General features: G+C 47.8%; 1 protein-coding gene across 1 annotated transcript; it reads right to left on the reverse strand.

Annotated features, from left to right (window-relative positions):
* Positions 1-18,453: 18,453 nt before the first annotated feature.
* On the reverse strand, positions 18,454-20,845 carry LOC115463061 (gastrula zinc finger protein XlCGF57.1-like). Its single transcript, XM_030193257.1, has one exon. It carries the CDS (start codon positions 20,825-20,827, stop codon positions 19,481-19,483), a length of 1,347 nt encoding a protein of 448 aa, XP_030049117.1. The 5' UTR covers positions 20,828-20,845; the 3' UTR covers positions 18,454-19,480.
* Between the last annotated feature and the right edge of the window lie 50 nt (positions 20,846-20,895).

The raw sequence follows: 20,895 nt of genomic DNA on the forward strand, positions 1-20,895 counted from the left end.
TAAGGCCCTGGCGGAGGGAAGGAGGTTGTCACTCAGAATTGTACGGTACATGGCCCCATCCATTCTCCCATTGATGCGGTGAAGTAGTCCTGTGCCCTTAGCAGAGAAACACCCCCAAAACATAACATTTCCACCTCCATGCTTGACAGTGGGGACGGTGTTCTTTGGGTCATAGGCAGCATTTCTCTTCCTCCAAACACGGCGAGTTGAGTTCATGCCAAAGAGCTCAATTTTTGTCTCATCTGACCACAGCACCTTCTCCCAATCACTCTCGGCATCATCCAGGTGTTCACTGGCAAACTTCAGACGGGCCGTCACATGTGCCTTCCGGAGCAGGGGGACCTTGCGGGCACTGCAGGATTGCAATCCGTTATGTCGTAATGTGTTACCAATGGTTTTCGTGGTGACAGTGGTCCCAGCTGCCTTGAGATCATTGACAAGTTCCCCCCTTGTAGTTGTAGGCTGATTTCTAACCTTCCTCATGATCAAGGATACCCCACGAGGTGAGATTTTGCGTGGAGCCCCAGATCTTTGTCGATTGACAGTCATTTTGTACTTCTTCCATTTTCTTACTATGGCACCAACAGTTGTCTCCTTCTCGCCCAGCGTCTTACTGATGGTTTTGTAGCCCATTCCAGCCTTGTGCAGGTGTATGATCTTGTCCCTGACATCCTTAGACAGCTCCTTGCTCTTGGCCATTTTGTAGAGGTTAGAGTCTGACTGATTCACTGAGTCTGTGGACAGGTGTCTTTCATACAGGTGACCATTGCCGACAGCTGTCTGTCATGCAGGTAACGAGTTGATTTGGAGCATCTACCTGGTCTGTAGGGGCCAGATCTCTTACTGGTTGGTGGGGGATCAAATACTTATTTCCCTCTGCAGAATGCAAATAAATTCATATACTTTCCACAATGTGATTTTCCGGATTTAATTTGTGATGTGCTATCTCTCACTGTTACCAATAACCTACCCTTCAATTATGGGCTGCTCATGTCTTTGTCAGTGGGCAAACTTACAAAATCAGCAAGGGATCAAATACTTATTTCCACCACTGTATATCTGTCCACACCAGACATCACCGCTGAGACCCAGGCAAAGGTATCAGCCTGCCTATCCGACATTGCTGCCTGGATGTCCAACCGCCACCTGAAACTGAACATGTCCAAGACTGAGCTCATCGTCTTTCCACCAAAACCCACGTCTCCTCTTCCTCCACTTTCTATCTCAGTTGGTAACACCCTCATCTGCCCGCAACCTCGGAGTCATCTTTGACTCCTCCATCTCCTTCGCTGCGCATATCCAGCAGACTGCCAAGACCTGCCGCTTCTTCCTCTTTAACATCAGCAAAATTCGCCCTTTCCTCTCTGAACACACCACATGAACTCTCGTCCATGCTCTCATCACCTCTCGCCTTGACTACTGCAACTTACTCCTCACTGGCCTCCCACTTAGCCATCTATCCCCCCTTCAATCTGTTCAGAACTCTGCGACACGTCTCATATTCCGCCAAAACCGATTTACTCATATCACCCCTCTCCTCAGGTCACTTCACTGGCTTCCAATCAGATACCGCATTCAATTCAAGCTTCTCCTTCTTACCTACAAATGCATTCAGTCTGCTGCCCCTCACTACCTCTCCTCCCTCATCTCCCCCTATGTTCCCGCCCGTAACCTCCGTTCACAGGACAAATCCCTCCTCTCTGTACCCTTCTCCAACACCGCCAACTCCAGGCTCCGCTCATTCTGCCTCGCCTCACCCTATGCTTGGAACAACCTTCCTGAGCCCTTATGCCAAGCCCCCTCCCTGCCCATCTTCATGTCTTTGCTTAAAACCCACCTCTTCTATGCTGCATTCGGCACCTAACTCTTACCGTTCAGTAAATCCAGACTGCCCCAATTTGACCGCCCCTATCGGACTGTCCGTTCACTTGTCTCTTAGATTGTAAGCTCCTTGAGCAGGGACCGTCCCTCTATGTTAAATTGTACAGCGCTGCGTAACCCTAGTAGCGCTTTAGAAATGTTAAGTAGTAGTAGTAGTAGTAGATCTGAGAGCCATTAACAGAGATAGAGAATGGGGGAAGAGTGGAGGTGGGTTTAGGGGGAAAATGAGAAGTTCAGTTTTAGTCATGTTTAGCTTCAGATGGCGTAGAGACATCCAAGCAGCAATGTCAGACAAGCAGGATGAAATTTTGTCCTGGATTAAGGTTCAGATTTCAGGGGTGGAGATGTAGATCTGAGAATCGTCTGCGTAAAGATGGTTTTGAAAGCCATGGGATGAAATCAGGGTACCAAGGGAAGAGATATAGATGGAGAAGAGGAGGGGTGCAAGGACAGAACCCTGAGGCACACCAACTGAAAGTGGGATGGAAGTTGAAGAGGAACCGCCAGAGTGAACACTGAAAGTGCAAAGTGAGAGGTAGGAGGAGAACCAGGAAAGAACAGGACCCTGGAATCCAATCGAGGATAGCTTATCTAGGTGTATGGTGTGGTCAACAGTGTCGAAAGCAGCAGATAGGTCAAGAAGGACAAGGATAGAATAGAGACCTCTGGATTTAGCCAGCAGCAAGTCATTAGAGACTTTGGTAAGGGCAGTTTCAGTAGAGTGAAGAGGGCGGAAACCAGATCGGAGTGGGTCAAGAATAGGTTGAGAAGAAAGAAAGTCAAGACAACGGTGGTGAACGACGCGTTCAAGTAATTTGGAGAGGAAAGGGAGAAGGGAGATGGGGCGATAGTTGGAGGGACAGGTAGGGTCAAGTGAGGGTTTTTTAAGGAGTGGAGTGACAACAGCATGTTTGAAGACCGTAGGAACAGTTGCAGTGGAGAGTGAAAGATTAAGGATGTGACAGATGACAGGAATGATAGTAGGAGAGATAGTGTTAAGTAGATAAGTGGGGATGGGATCAGAGGAACAGGTAGTACATTTAGAGGAGGAAAGAAGAAGGGCAGTTTCCTCAGTAGAAGCGCTGCGTATGCCTTGTAGCGCTATAGAAATGCTAAATAGTAGTAGTAGTAGGAGAGGAAGGAGAGTAAGGGGTGTGGACTAAGGGAGAGAGAGGTGGGGAGGGTTTGGATGAAAATTCAAGGTTAATCTTATGGATTTTATCGTGGAAGTGCTCAGCTAGGGTCTGAGGAGAAAGAGAAGGGGGAATTGGGGATGGAGGCACTTTGAGAAGAGAGTTCAGCATGGCGAAGAGAAGTCAAGGGTTAGCACCAAGAGAATTTGTCAATTGGGTGAAGTAATCCTGTTTGGCCCGTGAAAGGGCAGACTGGAAGGAGTTTAGCATGAATTTGAAATGAATGAAGTCAGCAAGGGTGCGTGATTTAAGCCAAGAACGTTCAGCAGAGCGGGCACAGGAACAAAAGTAGCGGATTTTAGAGGTCAGCCAAGGCTGGGGTTTGGTACGCCTAGTAGGACAGGGCATGGGAGGGGCAAGAGTGTCCAGAGCAGAGGAGAGGATAGTATTATAGGAAGAAACGGCTTCATTGACAGACTTAGATAGAGTGTTGGAAGAGAAAAGGTTAGAGACACAAGAGGACAGAGTAAGGGAGTCAATAGCTTGAAGATTCCTAGATGTGGGGGTTGCGATTGGGTGGGACTGGGGAGGAGGGTGCTTAAGTGTGAAGGTTAATACGTGATGGTCAGAAAGGGGGAGAACTGAGGAACAGAAGCTGGAGGGAAAGCAGTTAGAGGAGAGGATAAGGTCGAGACAGTGACCGTTTTGGTGGGTGGGTGCAGAGAAGCACAGTTGAAGATTGAATGAGGACGTTAAGGCAAGGAATTGGGAAGCATAAGTCAGTGAGAAAGGATGAAAGAGACTTATCAGGGGGTCGATAAATGACTGCCAGTCAGAGAGGCAGAGGAGTGAAATACTTCTTTAATACAGTGCTCCCAATAATCATAGCACTAACATAAGCATTTAATATACTCTCTTTTAAACTACTCAGTTTTCTACTTGCAGCTCTTCCCCACTGTGGAATCTTTATCAGGTAAGTATATTCAATTTTGTTTAAGCTTCACTTTTGCTGAAATTTTATCAAAGGATATATTCCTTTGTGCTGAAATTTGTCTCAGTTCTTCTCCTTCTCAGGTCTAGAACCCTCCAGGAACTTCTCCAGGTAAGTAATGTTCTCTTTAGTGTACTCTTGAAATGTTTATAGCACAACACTAAAGTGCTTTTAAAATTACCCTAATGTCCCAAAAATAATTAACAAAAAAAAAAAACATGTGTGCACACACACACAAAAAAAAACTATACTTGCAACGCTTGATCTCCTTCAGACGCTGTCTAGCGTTGGTTTTCCTCTCACACTCACTCTGGAACCGCTTCACCTTGGCACCGACACTGGAACTGAGGCACTGCTGTGGCACTGAGGCAGGGCCGGTCTTTGCAAGTGCGGGGCCCTGTGCAGACCAATTTGGTGGGGCCCCATCCTAGCCCCATCCCTGCCCTAGCCCCCGCCCCCACCATAGCTCCACCCCATTGATAAGCAAAAATAATGCAAAATATCACAGATGCACATTTCAAAAAGCTGACATATTCCAATTAATAAATTCTGAATAAAACACTTTTTTCTACCTTTGTTGTCTGATCATTTAGTTTTTCTATTCGCTTTGGTCCCAGTGTCTTCTGTTTTATGCAGTGTCTTCTTTCCATTTGATATTTTTTCTCTCACCATGTCCACCATCCTCCTGTGTCCTTATGTGTCCTACCATCTGTAGCCCTGTCCCTATCCTTCCTCGAGTTTCAGTATCTGCCCTCAACGTGCTCCAAACCAGCCCTTAAACTCAGCAGTTTCCCCTCCATCCATATCCAGCATTTCTCCTCACTCCCCTCCATCCATGTGCATCTACTTCCTGTCTTCCCTTCCCTCCATCCATGTCCAGCATTTCTCCTATCTCCCTTCCTCTCCATCCATGTGCATCTCCTTCCTTTGTCTTTTCTTCCCTCCATCCTTGTGCAACATTTCTCCTCTCTTCTCTGCCCTCCACTCCATCCATGTCCAGCATTTCTCCTCTCTTCCCTCCCCTCCATCCATGTGCATCTCCTTCCTGACTTCTCTCCCCTCCATCCATCCGTCCAGCAACTCTCCATTCTCCCCTGCCCTCTCCTCCATCCACCCATATCCAGCAAATGTCCTCTGTCCCCTGCCCCCTCCATTCATCCATCCATGTTCAGCAATTCTCCTCTCTCCCCTGCCCTCTCCTCCATCCATCCATATCCAGCAAATTTCCTCTCTTCCCTTCCCCTCCATACATCCATGTCCAGCAATTTTCCTCCTTCTCCTGCCCTCCGCTCCATGTCCAGCGATTTCTATTCTCTCCCCTGCCCTCCTCTCCATCCATCCATGTCCAGCAACTCTCAATTCTCCCCTGCCTTCTCCTCCATCCATTTCCAGCAAATTTCCTCTTTCCCCTGTCCCCTCCATCAATCCCTGTTGTCCAGCAATTCTCCTCTCTCCCCTGCCCATCCTGTTTCTTTCCATCCCCTTCCCCATTCTATCCAGCGTCTCCCCCCCTCTCTCCCTTCTCAGCATCTCCCATCTCTCTCTCTCTTTCTCTCTCCAATAAAGAACGACAACGTGGATGCAGCAGCTCATAGGTTTGCTTGCTGTGTTTTGAGTGAACGGAGACAACTGCACTGCGCGGGGGAGTGGAAACAGAGATTTACCAAATGGCTTCCTTCCTTACAGTGGACTAGATAGCCTGACTCACTTCCACTCCACTCTCATCGAAGTTGCAGCGGTGAACTAACGGGTGGTGGTAGTAAAAAGAAGCAAGTAGGCAGGCTCGACTCTGTCCTTCGCTTCCCTGCCCTCTCAGTGTCCCGCCCGCCCGAAAGGAAATGACATCAGAGAAAGGCGGAAGGCAGAGAGGGCAGGGAAGCGAAGGACGGAGTCGAGCCTGCCTGCTTGCTGCTTCTACTACTGGTGCCCCGCCCGCAAGTTCGCCGCTGCAACTTCAGGTAAGAAGACTAAGTTGTTCGTTTGGGGGGGCAATGTCCCCCCTCACCCCCCAATCTACTCCCATGGTTAGCAGCAGACTGTGAGCGCCGGTGCGGAAGCGGAATAGAGCAGAGGAGGCAGAGTATCATCTTTATGCTGATAACACCCAGCTATATCTCTCCACACCAGACATCACCGCGGAGACCCAGGCCAAGGTATCGGCCTGCTTATCCGACATTGCTGCCTGGATGTCCAACCACCACCTGAAGCTGAACATGTCCAAAACCGAGCTCCTCGTCTTTCCACCTAAACCCACCTCTCCTCTTCCTCCACTCTATCTCAGTTGATAACACCCTCATCCACCCCGTCCCATCTGCCCGCAACCTCGGAGTCATCTTCGATTCCTCCCTCTCCTTCTCTGCGCATATCCAACAGACTGCCAAGACCTGTCGCTTCTTTCTCTTCAACATCAGCAAAATTCGCCCTTTCCTATCTGAGCACACCACACGAACTCTCGTCCACGCTCTCATTACCTCTCGCCTTGACTACTGCAACTTACTCCTCACCGGCCTCCCACTTAGCCATCTATCCCCCCTTCAATCCGTTCAGAACGCTGCCGCATGTCTTATATTCCGCCAGAACCGATATACTCATATCACCCCTCTCCTCAAGTCACTTCACTGGCTTCCGATCAGATACCGCATACAATTCAAGATTCTCCTCCTTACCTACAAATGCACCCGGTCTGCGGCTCCTCACTAGAAGCATTTTTGCAGGTTTAAGTTGGTTTTGTTTTTGTTTTTGTGCCGGCTGCTGCTGCTCGGCAGGTGGGGCGGCGGTGGCCGGGAGTGGCGGCTGGGCTGATGTCGGATGGAGGGGGGGAGTGGCGGCGACCTGGGAGGAGGGTGGAGCAGTGGCTGCGGCGACCTCGGGGGTGGGTGGAGGAGGGGTGGAGGGGTGAGGGGCGGCGACCTCGGGGGCGTGGCGAAGTGCTGAAACTGCACCTCCAACGTTCCGAACGCTGCTTTGTTTTGATTGGGCACTTTCGCTGCTGACGCACCCGGAAGTGGGAGGCGTCAACAGAAGCACAAATGCCTCAAGGCTTGTGTCCACGCAGTCAGCTTCAGAACATTGGAGGTGGGTTTTATTATATAGGATGTAAGGACACCTATCCAAGCGGTGTCGCAATCACTTCACCACGTTGGTGCACAACTGTAAGAGAGCAAAGCCTCCGTTTAAAAATGAATCCATTTAAAATGAATACTAGGACAACTTTAAGGAAAGAGAAGCCCATTCTCATCCACAGTGTAAGTCAAAAGAGAGTTCCTCACCAGTTCGTTACTGACGGTGGCGGCTTCGCACACACATTGAGCAGCATCACAAACAGCAGTTCTGTGGTATAGGAGACAGAGAGCCCTTAAATGTTTCCATGTCAAGGGTCTTGAGTCCTCACTATCCAGGGCATTAGTCAAAATAAAATGACAACGTTGTTGTCTAGTGTAATTTAAACCAGTGTGAAAATCGCACCAAAAATGCTAGAACTGCTGCCAGAAATAATCCAGTATAGATATGTAATGCCAGACTGGTCCCCATCAAAATCGCTAACAAATGGGATAAAAAAAAACTCTTAAAAAAAAACAAATATATAAGTTAAAAAGTAGAATCGGCATCAAAAAGAGGCTCGATGATGTCACTGTGTTCCAGTGACATCATCGATGCATTCCAGCTTTGTGAAAACGGGCACTGTAACAATGTGAGTAGGTCTGAATGCCAGGATGTCAGGAAATGATAAAAAATGGTCCAAAAGCCCTAAAAACGACTAAAACAATGTGCACTCAATTGTAAAAAAAAAAGGTTGGATCCTCAGGAGCTTAGTCATGATCGGGAGGCGGGGCTGGTGGTTGGGAGGCGGGGATAGTGCTGGGCAGACTTATACGGTCTGTGCCAGAGCCGGTGGTTGGGAGGTAAGGATAGTGCTGGGCAGACTTATACGGTCTGTGCCCTGAAGAGCACAGGTACAAATCAATGTAGGGTATACACAAAAAGCAGCAAATATGAGTTATCTTGTTGGGCAGACGATGGACCGTGCAGGTCTTTTTCTGCCGTCATCTACTATGTTACTATGTTACCCTCATATCCCTCTATGTTCCCGCCCGTAACCTCCGCTCACAGGACAAATCCCTCCTTTCAGTTCCCTTCTCCACCACTGCCAACTCCAGGCTCCGCTCATTCTGCCTTGCCTCACCCTATGCCTGGAACAATCTTCCTCAACCCCTACGCCAAGCCCCCTCCCTACCCATCTTCAAATCTCTGCTTAAAACTCACCTCTTCAATGCTGCGTTCGGCACCTAATCTTTCGTGAAATATAGTATGCCCTATCAGACGGACTCTACACTTGTCTATTAGATTGTACACTTGTCTCTAGATTGTACACTTGTCATTTAGATTGTAAGCTCCTTGAGCAGGGACTGTCCTTCCATGTTAAATTGTACAGCGCTGCGTAACCCTAGTAGCGCTTTAGTTAAGTAGTAGTAGTAGAGTTGAGGCGCGCCGCGCGGGGCCCCCTTAAGCGCGAGGCCCTATGCGGCCGCCTCGGCCAAAGATAGACCCTGCACTGAGGTATTGGTACTGTAGCATTGGTACTGTAATACTGGCACCGGTATCTGACTCACCAATCAAGAAGAAATTTGACTCCCATACATATGCACTCTAATATTTTATCAGGATACTATCTTTAATTAGCTCCTGCACTACAACAAAGGTTTCCCTCTGTATTAGTCTCAGGGTCTGAGCCTTTAAGCTCTGATCCTCCCAAAACCACCTCTTCTCCTGAGTGCCAAACTCAGAAAATCTGGTATGAGTCCTCTCTGACCCCTCTTTAAGATTAGAGGCCTTACTACCTCTTCAGATTAGGATTAAAATTAGCCTTTCATATTATACACCCTTAAATGCCCGTCCTGACTTTTTCAGGTTTCCCAATCTCAATAACTTTACTCCTAATCAAAGCTGGCCTTTCCCAAAGTTCTCCAGGCCCTGTTATTTAATTTCTCTGGAGAGCACAAACAGACAGCACCCTCCCCTTACCAGTTCAGCTTCGTAACCAACTTTTCTCTTTCACCCAGGGTTGCCAGGTGGAAAAATTTTTTCCCACCCAAACCAGCCTAAATCCAGCCCAAAACCCGCCCAAACTCAAACCCCGCCCCTGACACCCCCACCCCGCGTCATCACCCCCGCTCCGCCGTCATCGGCCCCGCCTCCCCCGCCATCGGCCCCGCCTCCCCCGTCATCAGCCCCGCCTCCCCCATCACTAACCCCGCCCAAAATGTCACTAACCCCGCCCCCCGCGGCCGAAAAAACGCCCAAAAAAACGCCCAAAAGACCAAAAAGCAGCATAAAAATACCGCAACCCGCCACGGGCAAAAAATTTCCCGCGGTGGGTCACGGAAAACCGGCCAATTGGGCGGTAAAACCGCCCACCTGGCAACACTGCTTTCACCCAAGCTGTAGCCAGAACAACAGGAATTCTGTGACATCATCTGCCCCTTTTGGACCAATCAAAAGTCTCAAAACAAAAGTCACAGTTTTGAGACAATGCAATCTATGCCGGATCCAAAGAACAAATCATTAAGAAACCCCAAACTGCCCAAAACACAGCAGCCAGACTCATATTTGGAAAAACGAAATACGAAAGCGCCAAACCCCTAAGAGAAAAACTACACTGGCTCCCACTTAAAGAACATATTAGGTTCAAAATCTAGTTCATAAAATCATACACGGTGAAGCCCCAGTCTACATTTCAGACCTCATAGACTTACCAACCCGGAAAGGAGAAACAGGGGTGATATGATACAGACGTTCAAATATTTGAAAGGTATTAATCCGCAAACGAACCTTTTCCGGAGATGGGAAGGCGGTAGAACGAGAGGACATGAAATGAGATTGAAGGGGGGCAGACTCAGGAAAGATGTCAGGAAGTATTTTTTCACGGAGAGGGTGGTGGACGCTTGGAATGCACTCCCGCGGGAGGTGGTGGAGAGGAAAACGGTAACGGAATTCAAACATGCGTGGGATAAACATAAAGGGATCCTGTTCAGAAGGAAGGGATCCTCAGGAGCTTAGCCTTGAATGGGTGGCAGAGACGGTTGGGAGGCGGGGCTAGTGCTGGGCAGACTTATACGGTCTGTGCCAGGGCTGGTGGTTGGGAGGCGGGGATAGTGCTGGGTAGACTTATACGGTCTGTGCCAGAGCCGGTGGTGGGAGGCGGGGCTGGTGGTTGGGAGGCGGGGATAGTGCTGGGCAGACTTATACGGTCTGTGCCCTGAAAAAGACAGGTACAAATCAAGGTAAGGTATACACAAAAAACTAGCACATATGAGTTTATCTTGTTGGGCAGACTGGATGGACCGTGCAGGTCTTTTTCTGCCGTCATCTACTATGTTACTATGTATGATCATCACATACATTCCTGAATCTCCACTACCCCAGCTGCGAAGGACTAAAATATAAACTAACATATATATATAGACATATAGACATATGTTCACGTGTATCTAATTGTTTTATTTACAAAACATCACCATATAAATCTTGTGCAACATATTATTGCTCTGTGCTTGATTTTTATAATTTTTATGTATGCCATTATCTTATTATAATCCATATTCATACAAACTATACATATGAAAGTATATATATATATATATATACTAGTAATGAAGGCCCGTTTCTGGCACAAATGAAACTGGCGCTAAAGGTCCTCTGCTTCCCCCCCCCCCCCGACATAGGCCCCGCCCATCCCCGGTACGTGCACGTTGGCCCCCCCCCTCCAAAATCGGCAACCCCCCTGTACTACCCTCCCCTCCTCTTACCGGAGTCCCAGCCACAGAAGTGAAGGGCAAGGTAGTTCGGAGATTCTGGTGCCTTAATCCGTTCTGTTCGCTGTGAGCTCTGTGCCCTGATTGGCGGGTCTCGCCTTTGCAGAAACAAGAAATGAGGGCGGGACCCACCAATCAGGGCACAGAGCTCATAGCGAACAGAACGGAAGGCAGCAGAATCTCCGAAGTACGTTGCCCTTCAGTTCCGTGGCTGGGACTCCAGTAAGAGGAGGGGAGGGTAGTAGAGGGGGGTTGCCGATTTTGGAGGGGGTGCCGACGTGCATGTACTGGGGATGGGCGGAGCGTATATTGGGGAGCGGAGGGGCGTTGGGCGGGTGGAGGCATGGGAGTGGTTTGGCATTTTTGGAGGGGGGGGTGATGTCCACGGGCATCTGTGAGAGAGGGGGGTTTGGATTTTGGGGGGGGCGACGCGTGCTTGGTTTAGAGTGTATGGGAATGACGGCTGCGTTGGGGAGTGAAAAGACAGATGCAGCAATGGGCTTCCTAGCTTAGTGTAGTTGTGGTCATTATGACCCGCCCCCGACGTCATAACGTTTTGACGTGAGGGCGGGGCAGAGTTAGATGGTTTGTAAAAGTGGTTACAGAGCTTTGAACTTACGAACCCTGAAGCCACAAAGTTTAGAACGTTGAGGTTGCTTTTTATGTGCAGATGGGGCGTGGCTGAGGGCGGGTCTATGAGTGAGGGTGAGTGGTCCACATAGCCTAGCCTACACAAAGTACAGGAGTTCAGTACTTCACTGCCACGGAGTGAGCTTCAGACACTTCAGAATGTTTTTTATTTATTTATTTATTTATTATTGTTTATTGGCACAACACAATATGTTACAGAATGCCAAAACCACAAAACATTTCACTAAGTAATAAGAACAGGATAGGGCCTGTATATGAAAGGTGCCATCACAAAAATTTTCCATTTACCACTTATGCCCCCCTACCCCCCGCATAAACCCTCCCAACCAAACCCCCCTCTCCCCCCTTCCCCACCCCCCCCCCCCCAACAATTTAAGATTCTACTTTTTGCCGTGGGAGTGAGCAAGTCCCAATACGGAGACCAGGTCCTGCAAAAGTGGTCTCCCCGCTTAGAGGCGAGGTCACGGACCCTCTGCTTCTCCACTGAGCAACACTGCGTCATGGCGCATCGCCAATGCGCCATACAGGGGGCCTCCCTGGTGAGCCACTGCTGCAAGATGGTTCTTTTCCCCATCAACACAGATCTCTTCAAGAAGTCTCTCATTCCCTCAGGCATGGGCCCTTGCACCAAAAACACATCAAACAGCTGGCCAGGGGCGGGCTTCCAACGCACTTTCCACAGTCCTGATACCTGCTTGCCCATGGCCAACCAAAATGTGTGCACCACCGGACAAGACCAGAACATATGGCCCAGGGTGGCGCCCCCTCCTGCACACTTAGGGCAATCATCTGACTCTCTCAAGGTTGCTCTAAAGGCCCTATGGGGTGAGATGTGTAAGCACAGTAAAAACTTGTAGTTCAACTCCCACCACGCCGTATTCTCTGTCACTTTGCACAACAATTTCAGACAAAGCTCCAACTGTTGAGGTTCCAGATGCCATTTCAGCTCCTGACTCCACCGAGTGCCTACAGAAGTGATGTCAAGTGGTGGTACAGAGTCTTGTAAGCAACCATGATAGTATTTCAGAGGAGTTCTCAGTTGCGCCTCTAGCCCCAGTAACTCGTCCTGGCGCTCCCACACCCCTCTAGTCAAGAAATTAGCCGGCAGTGACCGAACATAATGTTTCAGCTGTAAATATGCAAATGCGTCACCCCTATCCAAACCAAATTCCTCACATATGGACTGGAACGATTTTATGCATCCCTGCTCCATGACCACCTGGAATAGAAAATGGATCCCCCGAGTAGACCACCTCTTCCATAAAACTGAGGACCCTCCCTCTGGGAATGCCAGATTACCCCGGATTGGCAGTAAGGGCGACACTAATTTGTCCCATTTAAAAGTTTTGCTGAGCCATTGCCATGTTTTACGTAAGGGGATCAAAATGACTTTGTAGGGGCCCAAGGGGGGTAGTTGATCTGAGGGGGCCTGCAGCCAATATGCAAAGTGGAGAGGCTCCATCAAGGTAGTCTCGATCCCCGTGCATGAGAAGAATTCAGTGGATCTAAACCAATCCGATAAATGGCGTAGACAGCTGGCTATGGAGAAAAGTCTCAGGTCTAGAAGCTCCAGTCCTCTCCTCCCCCGGGGTCGCATTAGTGTCTTGATCCCAATTCTTGCTCTTTTCCCCTGCCATAGAAACCCATTAAGCTGCTTTTGGAGCCACAAGTCTTCTTTGTGGCCCAAGACAAGCGGTAGCATCTGTAGGATGTACGTCCATTTAGGGAATAGGATCATGTTGTATAAAGCGATGCGGCCCTGTAACGAGAGTGGGAGCCCCCTCCATCCCCGCAGCATATTCAGAAGGTTATCCCTCAATGGTGCTAGATTTATGGCGGACAACCGGGTGAGGTCGGATGGAATCCACACACCCAAATAGCGGACCATCCCTTCAGCCCATTGGAATGGGAAATCCCCCACCCATTCTTCCTTTATCGCAGATTGGACCGGAAGAGCCACTGATTTTTGTAGATTGAGGGTGAGTCCAGAAAAAACCCCGAACTCCCTTATGACCTCAAGTACGTGGGGGACTGAGATGGTAGGCTGTGTAAGGGTCACGAAGAGATCGTCAACGAAGGCAAGCACCCGCGTCTCCCTCCCACGGCATGTCACTCCCCTAATATCTGGATCCTTTAGTATAGTACGCAAGAGGGGCTCCTTTAGTATAGTACGCAACAGTGGGGAAAGGGGACACCCCTGTCTAGTACCCCTCGCCACCGAGAAGGGGGTCGAGCGGAGCCCATTGACCAGCACCCGTGCCGCAGCGTTGCGGTAGAGAGTCTTTATGGTAGCCAAGAACAGCCCTCCCACTCCGATATACTCTAAGACATGGAATAAGTAATCCCAGTTCACTTTATCAAAGGCCTTGGCTGCATCGAGACTCACCAATAGCAGTGGGTCTCCAGTAACCTGGCCGTAGGCCGTAGCTAACAGCACCTTTCGCACATGAGTGACCGCGTGCCGGCCCCTTACAAACCCCACCTGGTGCTCCCCCACTAGAGATGGAATGTGGATTGCTAGCCTATCCGCCAGGACTCTGGCCAAGATTTTTAAATCCACGTTAAGCAGGGATATAGGTCGATAGGATTCCATCTGGTCTAACGGCTTGCCAGGTTTAGGTATCAATGTAATGAGAGCTTCATTTTCTCCCCTAGAGAAGAACCCCCGCTCTATCACCTCTTCATAATAAGCCACCATGGGGCCACAGAGCTGGGGTGCCAAAATTTTGAAGTATTCGTTGGAGAATCCGTCGGCCCAGGGGCAGAGCCCAACTTCAATGTCTTAATAACTTTTTGTACCTCTACCCCTTGAATTGGAGCAGATAGCGCCTGTTGTGCCTCTGCCCTCAACTTGGGCATTCCCGCATCCTCAAGATAGTCCCATGGCGAGGGCCCGAGTTCGCGGTCACCCGTGGCATACATGTCCTCAAAAAAGGCTCGAAACCCATCCAAAATGGCTTGCGGGGTAGAGACCCGGGTCCCCCTCTGATTGATGATCGTGGGGATAAACTGACGCGGGGTGTGCGACCGTGCTACTCTTGCCAGCAGTCTACCCGACTTGTTACCAAAACACTGAAAGTTTAGCCGGCCTGCCAATAGATGTTTCTGGGCTTGTTCATGGAGGAGGGAGTTGAGTGCCACCAGGGAAGCATCCATCTTTTCTTTATTTGCGCGAGGAGCGCAATATACTTTTTTTTGCTAGCTTATACTCCCCTTCTAAGCGGAGTACCCCTGAAGCTAGTCTCTTGGCCCTTGCACTTAGGTACGCAATCACCTCCCCTCTCATGACAGCCTTAGAGGCCTCCCAAAATGTAATGGACGAATCACACGAATCAGCATTTGTGTCAATATAAAATTGCCACTTTGTCTGCAGATGTTCTAGAAATTGCTTGTCTTGGTGTAGATATGATGGGAATCTCCATGACCTTACCCCAGGTGGACCCACAGCCAGATCCAGTACCAACTAGATCATTGCATGGTCGGAAACCGCCATCGGGCCCAGCTCTGCTTTCCTGACCTTGAAAAACCATGTTTGGGAAACCAGGATATAATCAATTCTCGACCAGGTTTGGTGAACTTTGGACTGATGTGTATAGTCTCGAGTAGTGGGATTATGCACCCGCCAAGGGTCTACTAAGTGAAGTTGGTGACAAAGTGCTGAGATGCCCATCCCACTCCCCAACCCTGGGATCGCCCTGGGAGAGGACCTATCTAGGGCTGGGTTCAATACTTGGTTGAAGTCCCCTGCCCATATCCAAGGGGCGTCTGCATGTTGAAGCCCCAATGATGTGTTTGAAAGAAGGTTGGGCTGTAGTCATTGGGGCCATACACTGCGCATAAATAGAATTTCAGGCCCTGGTGATTCATCTGTAGCAGTACTATTCAACTCTCAGTATCTTTATAAACCAGTTTGGGCTGACAGGGAGTCCTTTTTTGATTAGGATGGCAACCCCACTTTTCTTACCCCCTGAGGAGGAGTAAAAGCACTCGCCTACCCATAGCTGCTTCAGTTTTTGATGTTCTATGTCTGTGAGCTTGGTCTTCTGGAGAGATGCTATTGTGGCGCCCTTACGCCTCAACTGTGTCAAAACTTTATAACGTTTCACCGGGGACGTGATCCCTGAAACGTTCCAGGATACTATTTTAATCTGGGAGTGATCAGCCAGTCACTGGAGTATCATTGGCTGTGATAGCGGTAATGTCACGTCTGCCAGCCCCTCCCCCCGGGGGATCCAACCTCTATGCAGAGCAGGGATTGCTCTCAAGGATCCAAATTCTACAAATGATAACATCCACCTTTCACCCATGCACTCACACACTCCCACCGCAACATTGGTTGATGACTCTCCCCTTATCCCTTCCCTCTAGTAACCCCGTGCGCTCCTCACTCCCCCCCCCCCCCGTGCCCCAACCTGCCCTCCTCCCACACCTCTCCCTTCCCTTCCCTTCCCCCCCCCAACCCCCACCCCCACATAGCACACAACTGTGGAATCACTTAGATGTTATGGGGAAAACCATGCCCTATCAAGCAATAACATTATACCCTAATATATGAAACAAACATTTTTGTACATTTAACATGCCCTCTATAGATGTTACTACTACTACTACTTATCATGTCCAAATACCAGAATCCTAGCACTTAAAGGCAGAGACCAAGCAGTTCATCTCACAGGAGGCTCCTCTTGAATGTTGGATCCTTGGCGCTCGAGCCCAGCCACAAATTCTCTTGCAGCAGGGGCTGAAGTGAAAGATTGCCAACCGCCGTTCCTCTTTATCTTTAAAGTAGCGGGGTAGATCAGCATGAATTGTATGTTCAGATCATGGAGGTGGCTGCACGTGGCTGAAAATGCCTTCCGTTTTTCTTGTAGTGCTGCCGAGTAATCTTGGAAGATGCGCACTGCGCTGCCCTTAAATTTAGTGGCTTCACGTTTCATCCGATAGCCATTGAGGATTTCCAACTTGTGGAGGTAGTTATGGATTTTAATGATCACCGTGCGCGACCCTGCACGGCCATCTTGGGGCCTCCCGATTCTGTGTGCCCGCTCCAGGCTTAATGGCCCCGCGTGGTCTGAGAGCGCGAATTCAGTTTTTAGCCAAGTTTCCAGTTCGGCCGAGAGCACTCTGTCCCCCACCGTCTCCGGGATCCCAATTAGGTGTAAGTTGGAACGCCGTGACCTGTTTTCCAGGTCATCCATTTTCGCCGATAAAGAAGCTACTGTTTGCTGGAGCTGCTCAATTCCCTGGGGGGTGGATGCCGCTGCATCTTCCAGGTCTGAGACCCGTTGCTCGAGCTCTCCGGTCCGGCGTTCAAGATCTTGTTGCGCTGCTTCAAAGCTAGAGAACTGACTGGAGAGTTTGGCAAGTCGCGGTTCCAGGGCTGCTTCCACTGCGGCGGTGAGCTGCTCGAGTTGCTCTTTTGTGAACCCTCCGTTCCCGCTTAGCGGCCCTTTGCGCTCTGGCGGCTCATCGCCCGCTTGTGGTTTTTCTTTCTCCCATTTAGCGCTTCTGCTCGCCATGGGTCTCGGGGAGGATTCAACAAATTTGTCCATACAGTCTCCTCGTGCCCCGACAAATAAAGAGGTTACTCTGGAATAGATTTTCGGGTCAAGTTGCAGTTATGGGCCTGGTTCCCTCAGAGAGAGCAAAGCGCACGTCCTGCTCCCTCTAGCACATCACGTGACTCCCACACTTCACAACATGGGTGACGCCACGTCGGCCCCGGAGGATTTTAAAGCAAAATCTAGAAATCTCTTCTACGGCGTTCCGTCGCGCGAGCGATCGCACTGCGCATGTGCGGACACGCCCCTCAGTTTTTCTTTTTCCGCGTCTGAGGAGACACGGAGTTCGTTAGTGCTTCGTGTTTGAGGGAGGATTTTATTTATATAGATGTATATATTTAATTGCTCTACTTACAAAACATTACAATGTTTTTTTCTGTGCAATATATGAACACTGTGCGATTAAGTCTTAAGATTTTTATGCATGGTATCATTTTATTATAATTCATATTCATATTTTCTAATTTTAAAGCTTTATATTTGTCTCGTCTCACAATATATATTTTACATACTGTGTTTTGATGTTTTAAATTAATTAGTTTTATGTTTTTAGACCCCTGATGAAGGCTGTCTAGCCAAAACACGGACCGTTTAGGGTCCCAATAAGTTTTCATTTGGTGCTCTTACTACCGTGGTTTCAGAAGTGGTCATTTTTGGACTTGTTGGCGTTCTTCCACCCTTGTGTGTTTTTTTTGATCCTTCTGATTTGTTTGTGGAAGCATTGGACCCCCCTTCTTCTGTTTTTCTCTTTTACCAATATGTCCAGTTTCCTTGCATCCAGCTTATCATCCATCGGGATGAGGATGCCCCAGGTTATCATTTCTATAGCGCTACAAGGCATATGCAGCGCTGTACACCATACACAAAAAGACAGTCCCTGCTCAAAGAGCTTACAATCTAGAACCAGATACATCCATCATTCTGTGTTCACTGCCGTGTGGCACAGGTGAAGAGTAACCATACCACACATTTATACAGAATCTCTTGGGTTTTCCACAATTCCTTTTGGGGTCCTTTTACCAAGGTGTGCTGAAAAATGGCCTGTGGTAATGTAGCCAAATGTATTGGATGCGTGCAGAATCATTTCTCAGCGCACCCGTAACAATGCCTTTTTTTTATTTTGACCAAAAATGGACAGGCAGCAAAATGAAAATTGGTGCGCATCCATTTTGGGTCTCAGACCTTACCGCCACCCACTGACTTAGCTGGATAGGCAGACAGAGAGATTTTCACCCATAACATCTACTCATCGGAAAGATTCTAGAAGTCTTTATTAATATTTCAATACCTTTTGTTTATTGGGATCTGATGCTGCCATTAAATAAGCCTGGAGGCCTATGACAGTAGTTTGATCAGTGTAACAGATTTCTTTTTTTATTTTCAAATAACTTTATTTATTATCATAATAAAAACCATAACAATAACAATGCAGCAGATCAAAAATACATCAAATAATGAACATTATAAATTATACAGGCATTTTCAGAAAAGCTGCAAAATATAATCAATAACCAATTCCGTATATGTGGGAACCAATTCTGTATATTTAGGAACAATAGTAACAGACAGAAAAGAGAGAGCAGATAGAAGAAATATAGTCCAAGAAGGTCAGGAAGGGAAGCATAAGACACAAAACAGTACAGGTATATGTTTTAAAACATATAGCATGTAGTAAAAGAAACATTTATATATGCAAATCCTATCAGTTGATGCCATCAATGGGCTAAGTTAAGGGAGTGTAGGAGCCCAAAAGAGAGGGGTTCAAAGAAAAGAGTACCTCCAGGGTTTACATTTCTGTAGACTAGTCTTTCCAATCTGGCAATTCTCCAAACTTTATCTAATCAGAAATGTTTGGAGGACAATGCTGAATCTTTCCATTTCTGTGCAAACATTGGCAATAAGCAACAACTGTCTGAATAAATCTAAATGTTTATGAAAAGCTAAATGGAGTGGAGGCATTTCAAGGAGAATGAAAGCTGGGTCCAGTGGGATGTCAATCTGAAGTAAATTGGAAATGTAAGATGTAAATGGCTACTCTCCTTTGTGGATTCTCTGGTGTTTTTTGAGGCTTGTCTTCTGACTGAAGCTTTTATTACACTTACAACAAATAAAGGGATTCATTCCTGTGTGGATTCTCCAATGTCTTCCCAGTGTCCCATTCTCAGTGAAGCTTTTACCACACTTGGAACATGTAAATGGCTTCACCCTTGTGTGGACTCTCTGGTGTTTTCTGAGGTATGCCTTCTGACTGAAGCTTTTATTACACTCAGTAGTGAAAGGGTTTCATTCCTGTGTGGATTCTATGGTGTATTATGAGATTTCTCATCTCAGTGAAACGTTTACCACACTCAGTACATATGAATTGCTTCACACTCATGTGAATTCTCTCGTGTTTTATGAGGTGTACCTTCTGACGGAAGCTTTTATTACACTTAGTGCAGTGAAAGGGTTTCATTCCTGTGTGTCTTCTCTGGTGTTTTGTGAGGATTGCCTACTCACTGAATCCTTTATTACACTCAGTACAGTGAAGGGTTTCATTCCTGTGTGGATTCTCTGGTGTATTGTGAGCTTTGACTTCTGACTGAAGCTTTTATTACACTCAGTGCAGTGAAAGGGTTTCATTCCTGTGTGGATTCTCTGGTGTATTGTTAACTTTGATTTCTGACTGAAACTTTTATTACACTCAGTACAGTGAAAGGGTTTCATTCCTGTGTGGATTCTCTGGTGTATATTGAGGTTTCCCTTTTCAGTGAAACTTTTACCACAGTCAGCACATATGAATGGCTTCACACCCATGTGGATTCTCTGGTGTATTGTTAACTTTGACTTCCGATTGAAGCTTTTATTACACTCAGTACAGTTAAAGGGCTTCATTCCTGTGTGGACACTCTGGTGTTGTATGAGGGTTGACTTCTGACTGAAGCATTTATTACACTCAGTGCAGTGAAAGGGTTTCATTCCTGTGTGTCTTCTCTGGTGTCTTGTGAGGTTTCCCTTCTCAGTGAAATTTTTACCACAGTCAGCACAAATGAATGGCTTCACACCCAAGTGGATTCTTTGGTGTATTTTGAGGGCTGCCTTCCGCTTGAAGCTTTTATTACACTCAGTGCAGTGAAAGGGTTTCAGTCCTGTGTGGATTCTCTGGTGTATATTGAGGTTTCCCTTCTCAGTGAAACCTTTACCACAGTCCGCACATATGAATGGCTTCACACCCAAGTGGATTCTCTGGTGTATTGTTAATTTTGACTGCCGATTGAAGCTTTTATTACACTCAGTACAGTTAAAGGGTTTTATTCCTGTGTGGACACTTTGGTGTTGTATGAGGGTTGACTTCTGACTGAAGCATTTATTACACTCAGTGCAGTGAAAGGGTTTCATTCCTGTGTGTCTTTTCTGGTGTCTTGTGAGGTATGCCTTCTGACTGAATCTTTTATTACACTCAGTGCAGTGAAAGGGTTTCATTCCTGTGTGGACTCTGTGGTGTTTTGTGAGGGTTGACTTCTGACTGAAGCTTTTATTACACTCAGTGCAGTGAAAGGGTTTCAATCCTGTGTGAATTCTCTGATGTATAATGAGGTTTCTCTTTTCTGTGAAACTTTTACCACAGTCAGCACATATGAATGGCTTCACACCCATGTGGATTCTCTGGTGTATTGTAAACTTTGACTTACGATTGAAGCTTTTATTACACTCAGTACAGTTAAAGGGCTTCATTCCTGTGTGGACACTCTGATGTCGTATGAGGGTTGACATCTGACTGAAGCATTTATTACACTCAGTGCAGTGAAAGGGTTTCATTCCTGTGTGTCTTCTCTGGTGTTTTGTGAGGTATGCCTTCAGACTGAATCTTTTATTACACTCAGTGC

Source organism: Microcaecilia unicolor, chromosome 1 (assembly GCF_901765095.1).
Source record: "Microcaecilia unicolor chromosome 1, aMicUni1.1, whole genome shotgun sequence".
NCBI classification, from domain to species: Eukaryota; Metazoa; Chordata; class Amphibia; order Gymnophiona; family Siphonopidae; genus Microcaecilia; species Microcaecilia unicolor.

Bases quoted from the DNA above. Each gene is read 5' to 3' on its own strand.
- LOC115463061 (XM_030193257.1), bottom strand. From the start codon at position 20,827: ATGAAACCCTTTCACTGCACTGAGTGTAATAAATGCTTCAGTCAGATG.